The sequence below is a fragment of the Rattus rattus genome, chromosome 3 (assembly GCF_011064425.1).
Source record: "Rattus rattus isolate New Zealand chromosome 3, Rrattus_CSIRO_v1, whole genome shotgun sequence".
Classification (NCBI taxonomy): domain Eukaryota; kingdom Metazoa; phylum Chordata; class Mammalia; order Rodentia; family Muridae; genus Rattus; species Rattus rattus.
Window position 1 is genome coordinate 113,029,199 of NC_046156.1, and position 8,493 is coordinate 113,037,691.

The following is an 8,493-nucleotide window of genomic DNA, read 5'->3' on the forward strand; positions in this document are numbered from 1 at the left end:
AGATGTATGCCACCACCACAGTTTTAATGCAGTGCTGGGTATTAAACCTCAGGCTTTGTGCAAATTAGGCAAACACCCTACCCACAGATCTATATTCTCAGCTCCCCCAAATTCTACACTGATTAATGGGCTGGGATAAGTACAAGTGTTGGTAAGAATCTGATCAAACTGGGACTCTTGTCCAGTGCTGGTGGGGATGTAAGACAGTGCAGGCTCTGTGAAAGAGTCTGGAGTTTTGAGGTTAGATTCAGAGTTACCATATGAAGGAATATAAACTCACAGGTATAGTCAACCGAACCACCTCCTATAGGATGTTCGTGTAATATTTATGCCCTCTCAGAGATCCTACTGCTTCTGCCTACCAAGAGACACACCCAGAAAATGCATATATATATAAATGCATATATATATATGCATTTATATATATATGCATTTATATATATGCATATATATACACGATCACACACACAGTCACACGTGTAAAAAGTATACATATGTATATATATATACACATACATACATATATGAACATTCATGTACATATTTATCATAATAGCCCCAAAATAGTAGAGACGACCCAGATGTTTAGAATTTATGAGCAGATAAGAAAGTATATGGTCCCAGAAAAGACTTCTGATGCATGGTAAAACGTGAACAAGCCTTATAAACATACTAAGAGGGCAAGAGAGGGCAAATGCACCTTATAAACATACTAAGAGGGCAAGAGGGGGCAAATGCACCTGTGCTACTAGATTGGTCACCCGAGTTCAGGTCCCAGAACCACTTAAAGGTAGAAGGACACAACTATGTCTACAAAGTTGTCCTCTGATCTAATAATTGACATTTATGAGATGGCATATGTGCCTATCCACAAAGACCAGACATGCAACATAATAATGAAAATTAGTAAGCTAAAAAATACTTTCTAAGCCAAACACTTGAGGTCACATATTGCAAAATCCCATTTATTAAAATGTCCTAAATATGAAACTCCATAGATGCAGAAAACAAGTTAGTAACTGCCAGCCAGTGGGAACAGAAGCTGTCAGAAACCATAGCTAGAGCGACAGAGTGTCTTTAAGGACAATGAAAATGTTATGGAATAAAATAGTTTTAAAAAAGAGATAGCTAATGGCTATACACTTAGGTAACAAATGTAAAACATTCCATTGTATAATTTATATAATTTAAAATTTTAAACCCTGAGGTGGGTGGGTGTCCTTCCTTAAATTGTATCCTCTGTGGCTGTACAGAATCAGGATCAGGAGGTGGAGACTCCAGAGATAAAAGGAGGCTTGATCTGCACTTGGCACACTCTGCTTATTTAAAAGCCTCTATTCTTGGTATGTTTACTTGTGCATGTATTCCCTTACTGTGTGCTTGGGTGTTTGTCTACCTGAATATGTGGGCATACTTAGTCATGTACATATAGTGAACAGAAGTCATTGCAGGTTGTCTTCCTCTATGGCTGTCCTAAACTTCTTAAGCAGACTGGCTGGCTTGGAACTCACAGATCTGTCTGTTTCTGACTCCTTACTGTTGAGATTAAAGGTAATCTCTCCCATGCCAGGATGCTCTACTTTTTGAAATTTAGTCTCTCAATGAATCTGGAGATTGCAGTCTCTACTAGATCAGCAGGCCCCAAGACTCCTCTGTCCTTGTTTCTCCAGTGTCCCCCTTCCATGGTCAGCTTGTCTGCGGGCACTGGGAATATCAACCCAGGTCCTCATGCTTGTGCAATGAGGATGCACAGACTGGGTCATCTCCTCAGCCCAGAAAAGCCTACGACTTATTTTCTTTTTTATTTTTGTAATAGGGTCTCTCTGTTGCAGCCTTAGCTGCCCTCACAGAGATCCTACTGCTTCTGCCTACCAAGAGACACACCCGGAGAATACATATATATACATATATATATATATATGTATATATATATGCATTTATATATGCATTTATATGCATATATATACGCGATCACACACACAGTCACACGTGTAAAAAGTATACATATGTATATATATATACACATACATACATATATGAACATTCATGTACATATATGCATATGTTGTCTGTGTGTGTGTATATAATATTTTGGGGGGTGGGGGTTGTGTTTCTTGAGGCACTGTTTCTCTGTATGGTACTGGCTGTCCTAGAACTTACGCTGTAGACCAGGTTGGCCTTGAACTCACAGAGATCTGCTTGCCTCTGCCTCCTGAAGGCTGAGATCAAAGGCCTGTGCTACCACTGCCTGGACCTAAAACCTTTCATTATTAAAAGAAAAGAAGGTATAAAATTAACTCAAACAAATCAGTAGCCTTCCTCTACTAAAAGGATAAACAGGCTAATAAAGAAATTAGGGAAATGACACCCTTCACAATAGTCTCAAATAATATAAAGTATCTTGGTGTGACATTAAACAAGCAAGTGAAATATCTGTATGACAAGAACTTCAAGTCTCTGAAGAAAGAAATTGAAGAAGATCTCAGAAGATGGAAAGACCTCCCATGCTCATGGATTGGCAGGATTAATATAGTAACAATGGCCATTTACCAAAAGCGATCTACAGATTCAATGCAATCCCATCAAAATTGCTACTAAATTCTTTATAGAGATAGAAAGAGCAATTTGCAAATACATTTGGAATAGCAAAAAACCCAGGATAATGAAAACTATACTGAACAATAAAAGAACTTCTTGAGAATCACCATCCCTGACTTCAAGCTGTATTACAGAGCAATAGTGATAAAAACTGTATGTTATTGGTACAGAGACAGGCAGATAGATCAGTGGAATAGAATTGAAGATCCAGAAATGAACCCACACACCTATGGTCACTTGATCTTTGACAAAGGAGCTAAAACCATCCAGTGGAAAAAAGATAGCGTATTCAACAAATGGAGGTCAGCATGTAGAAGAATGCAGAATGATCCATTCTTATCACCATGTACAAAGCTTAAGTCCAAGTGGATCAAGGACCTCCACATCAAATCAGATACATTCAAACTAATTGAAGAAAAAGTGGAGAAGAGTCTCAAACACATGGACACTGGGGAAAATTTCCTGAACAAAACACCAATGGCCTATTCTCTAAGATCAAGAATCAACTAATGGGACCTCATAAAACTGCAAAGCTTCTGTAAGGCAAAGGACACTGTCATTAGGACAAAACAGCAACCAACAGATTGGGAAAAGATCTTTATCAATCCTACATCTGCTAGATGTACAAAGATGTAAAATATACAAAGAACTCAAGAAGTTAGACTCCAGAGAACCAAATAACCCTATTAAATAATGGGGTACAGAGCTAAACAAAGAATTCTCAGCTGAGGATTATAGAATGGCTGAGAAGCACCTAAAGAAATGTTCAACATCCTTAGTCATCAGGGAAATGAAAATCAAAACATCCCTGAGATTCCACCTCACAACAGTCAGAATGCCTAAGATAAAAAACTTAAGTGACAGCAGATGCTGGCTAGGATGTGGAGAAAGATGAACACTCCTCCATTGTTGGTGGGACTGAAAACTGGTAGAACCATTCTGGAAAGCAGAGTGGCGATTCCTCAGAAAATTAGACATAGTCCTACATGAGGACCTAGCTATACCTCTCTTGGGCATATAGCCAAAAGATGCTCCAACATACAGCAAAGACACGTGCTCCACTATGTTCATAGCAGCCTTATTTATAATAGCCAGAGGCTGGAAAGAACCCAGATGCCCTTCAACAGAGGAATGGACTCAAAAAATGTGGTACATCTACACAATGAAGTACTACTGAGCAATCAAAAACAATGACTTCATGAAACTCATAGGCAAATGGATGGAACCAGAAAATATCATCCTGTGTGAGGTAACCCAATCACAGAAAAACACACTTGGTATGCACTCACTTTTAAGTGGATATTAGACCAAAAGCTCGAATTACTCAAGATGCAATCCACAGGCTACACAAAGCTCAAGAAGAAGGAAGACCAAAATGTGGACGGATGCGTCCACTCCTAAAAAGGAGGAACAAAAATATCCATAGGCAGGGATATGGAAGCAAAGTTTAGAGCAGCTACTCAACGAATAGCCATTCAGAGCCTGCACCACATGTGGCCCATATATATACGGCCACCAAAACTAGATAAGATTGATGAAGCTAAAAAGTGCATGCTGAAAGGGGACCGGATATATATCTCTCCTGAGAGACACATCCAGAACGTGTCCAATACAGAGGTCAATGCTAGCAGCAAACCACCGAACTGAGAACGGGATCCCTTTGGAGGAATTGAGGAAGGATTAAAGAGCTAAAGGGGCTCACAACCCCAACAGAACAACAAAGCCAAGAACCAGCGCTTCCTGGGACTAAACCACTACAGGGCTCCAACTGCATGTGTAGCAGAGAATAAACTTGTTGGGACACCAGGGGAAGGGGAAGCCTTTGGTCCTGGCAAGGTTGAACCCACAGTGCAGGGGATTGTTGGGGGAGGGGGGGGGGGAAAGGGGGATGGGAGGAAGGGGGGTAACACCTTATAGGGGAGGACATAGAGGGGTTATGGACAGGAAACCGGGGAAGGGAATAACATTTGAAATGTAAATAAAGAAATATATCCAATAAAAAAAATACAAAGAACAAGCCAACTAAACAGCCAAAAAAAAAGGGGGGGGATCTTTTTATAAATGGAATATTTTATAAAGAGAAAAATATTTGCCAAAGTTTGAATCATACAGAAATTCTTAAAATATTGACCAAACGTAACATTCTAGTTGTGGAAAAGGTTTACATTATTCAGTTTCTATGTGGTTTTTGTTTTGTTTTGATTTGAGGAACTTTTGATGAAGGAGATCTAAGTATATTCAATATGTAAAAGATACAAGTATACTTCACCTGCAGATCAGGGATGGACTGTGAAACCCACCCATTTAGTTCCCTTCGATATTATTTCAAAGTACTCAATTACACGAACTTAGATTTTACATAAAAGCAGCTGATTGCTTATGAAACAAAGCAATTTAAAAAACATTCTTCCTCCCCTAAGTTCAGAGCACTTTCTAGCCTTCTCCGAGCACTGTGTTCTGTTGTAGCTCCCTGGTACTTCCTAATAGCTGCGATTGCAAACATGCCTACTGTGCTCAACCTCCAAGTAGATTGCTTTCTTTTAATACTTACTAGTCTTCTTTAATATTCTTCTTTAATGTTGAATAACTGAACCCTCAGGAGCCTAAGGATACAAAATGAAACTCAGAAAAATGCAGCCTAAATACTATGTATTCAGGCAAGTGCTAAACATATGTTCCCCACTACTTATGAATGAAACTAAAATGTGGCTGGGACAGAACGGCACTCTTGAGATATGAATACATGCTCCAGTGCGCTGTCTCAGGGTGACTGCTACAGGACTTCCACACTTGGTTTCTTCTTGCGTACCTTATCGATGTGTACCGGATAGTCACTTGAAACCAGGTTCTGGCACCTTTCTCGATTTCCAATCATCTTTCTGAATTCAAAGAGTCTGTTAGGAGACAATTTTTTAATTAAAAAAATAAGCCTTTTGTGTTACCTATTAGACCTACTATGATATGAGTGATGAACCATGATTAAAATTAGCAAATTCAATTAAGAGGCCATATTCATTTTAACTTTTATCATTTATACAAAAGGGTACTGTTTCCTTCTCTCTTTTAGGAACTGGAAAGCTTCTCTTAAAATGAGAAACAAAATTGTGCAGAATAAACACATTTAAGATTCACAATGAAATGGGCCAATTCTGAAAATAATTTTTCTTAGGTCCAGGTTTTGCTATGAGCTCTAGTGTATTCCAGTTTCACAGTCAGTGAAAATTGAAGTTACCAAAGAAAATTAGTGCCTGGAAACCACACAACTTCAACCTGTATAGGTAGTAATGAGTGATGCGAAAAAAACTGTTTGCACCCAAGTCATGATGCTATATGCTAAAGTGTAGAAAAATAACTAAGAGGATAAAAGAAAAAAATTTTTATGAAGCTCAGTATTCAATTTCATCAATAAACCACCCTAGATTTGAAGCTACAATACATTGTAACTAAGATAAAATTTTAAATGTATATTAAAACAAGAAATTAAAAATAAGCATCCAAGGGCTGGAGAGGTGGTTTAGTACTAAGAGCACTTGTTGTTCTTGCAGAAGACCCAGGTTGGTTCCCAGCACCCACGTGGTGATTCACAATCATTCACAACTCCAGTTCCAGTTTCAAAGTACTCAACGCACGCACGCACGCACACGCACACGCACACGCACACGCACACGCACACGCACAAACACTCTACCTCTTGAGATCTTCTGGCCTTCCCCATCCTCTGATGAAAAGTTTGGTGAGGAGAAGTCTCCGGTATAGGATATCTAACTTGCTTACACCCATGAGTGTCAAGCAGCATCTAGAAGTAAAATTTAAAATTAATTGAAAATATTTTTACTTGCCATCAAGGCAGCAGGCCAACTTTCTAACCACTTATTTGAATACCAGGCAAAATTAAAGACTGAAGAGTAAATTCCGGAATCTGTCCCTGTAAAAACATAGTAGGAGATTTAGAAGAACTGGGATATAAAGTAGAGAAATGAAGAGTCTAAAGCCTTACTAAACGATGAATTCTTCATCTTAAGTGCAGGGGTGACTTAAGGAGCTAGTGTGTTGGAAAGCAAGATTAACCTATGATACCCACACAGTACTGTAGTATTAGCCAGGCACTATTTAATTTAACTATATGTTCTTATTTAAGCTATACAAGGACACTTGAAAAAGATTGCCTGAGTTATACAGAGGAAACCGAGGCACAGAGAAAACAGCTATTTATCCTAAGCCACATTGCAAGTATGGAAGGACCAAACTTCAACTTCAGGGATAATAAAATGTTCAAGATTTAGCAGGTTCACCATACTAACTCTTTAACAGTGAACAAACAGTAACTAGTACCTCGAGTTGGATACTGTTTACTTCTAAATATTTTTCCTTTCCCCTTTTTTTCCTTTTTAGTTTTTTTCAAGACAGGGTTTCTCTGTGCAGCCCTGGCTGTCCCCCAACTCGATCTACAGACCAAGCTGGCCTCAAATTCAGAGATCCCCCTACTTCTGCCTCCTGAGTGCTGAGATTAAAGGTGTGCCGCCATCACCCAGCTTATTTCTCAAACATTGCTCAGAAAATTTTAATATCTAGCTCAACCTTTCCCAATTAAAAGATGTCACTGAGGCAGAGTTCTTGCTTAACAGGCATGAAACCCCAGGTTCGATCCCCAACACTATAAAAATAAAGATAAAGTTCAGATATGTATGGATGAAACATGATTCAGATTAAACTTTAACTGTACAGATATATGATATGAAACATTACATTTGTATCAATTAACTTTAATATTTATTTCTTAAAAAAATTGAATGACTTCTACCTAGATTTTGGTTTTTGATACATTGAAAAGTTCAATTTAATGTTTTCCTTCCTTAGGGCAAGGGCCTCAAGCAGTACAGTCTGTATTCAACTCACTATGTAACGGAGGTCACCCCTGAACTCCTGATCCTCTATCTCTGCCTGCCAAGCTCTGGGTTATAGGTTTGCTTTGCCTTGTTCTTTTTGAGGTAATATGTACCTCTGTAGTCCAAGGTTGTTGGTAGCTTGGGGATTGGCCTCAAATTTGTGTCATTTCTTTTGCTTCAGCTCTCCCAATCTTAGAATTTCAGGCAACATTCCTGAATGCCTTAAGTTTTCCTTGAATAGTATACAGTGTAACCCACCATCAACTGGACAGACACTGCACCTTCTTCTTAGGACTGGACCAGCAAAGCAAGTTGTTCCCACTGCTTCACAATTCTCACAACCAGGAATTTTTACTGGATACCCGTTTTCCTTAGGCTATCACAAAAACTGTCAAGCCCACAGCTTTGCATTAAGCCTATTTCTGCCCACGTCTTTCCAGTAATAGATAGCCCTGGGTGTATAGTTCCTGCTGTCTGAACACCACAATATTAAAATCAGAATTACTTTTGTGACCATCTCCTTCTCCAAGCAAACATAGCACTGCTGGCAGCATGCTGCTGTAACCAATGAATTTTTGTTTCTAAATGACGTATCTGTACTTCCTTTGTCTTAAAAGTTTTCACTAGTAACTTGATGTGCCATGTTTGGTTGATATCTATAGGCAGACTGCCCTTTTCTGAAGAGAAAAGAAGTAGATGAAGCTGGGGGAGGGAGGCATGACCCGGGACAGACAGACTGCATTCAGGATATAATATAATGAGAGAACTTTAAAAAGTTTTCACTTGTCTCAGTCTCCTTGGATACATCTATCACAGTGCACACATCTGGGTTGTAATCACCTGTGTAATCCCAAATAAATTCACAGAGTGTCTCTGTTGTAAAATGAAAACGAACAACGCTTCTCAAGTGACATCGTTCATTTGAATTTCCTGTAAAATGCTTCCAGTTAAATGTATAAAACAAACTTTCATGGTAATACCTTGAAATTCACTTTTAAAAACCTTGGTG

General features: G+C 38.8%; 1 protein-coding gene across 2 annotated transcripts in view; it reads right to left on the minus strand.

Annotated features, from left to right (window-relative positions):
• The window catches only part of Abhd18 (abhydrolase domain containing 18), a 31,056-nt gene extending 24,356 nt beyond the window's left edge, over positions 1 to 6,700 (minus strand). For both annotated transcript variants that reach the window (XM_032898467.1, XM_032898466.1), the window contains exons 1-2: positions 6,287 to 6,700; positions 5,408 to 5,492 (exon numbers count right to left, since the gene is read on the minus strand). In XM_032898467.1, coding sequence (XP_032754358.1) covers positions 5,408 to 5,492; positions 6,287 to 6,378 — 177 coding nt within the window. In that variant the 5' untranslated portion in view covers positions 6,379 to 6,700. The remainder of the gene's footprint in view (positions 1 to 5,407; positions 5,493 to 6,286) is intronic.
• Positions 6,701 to 8,493: the final 1,793 nt, after the last annotated feature.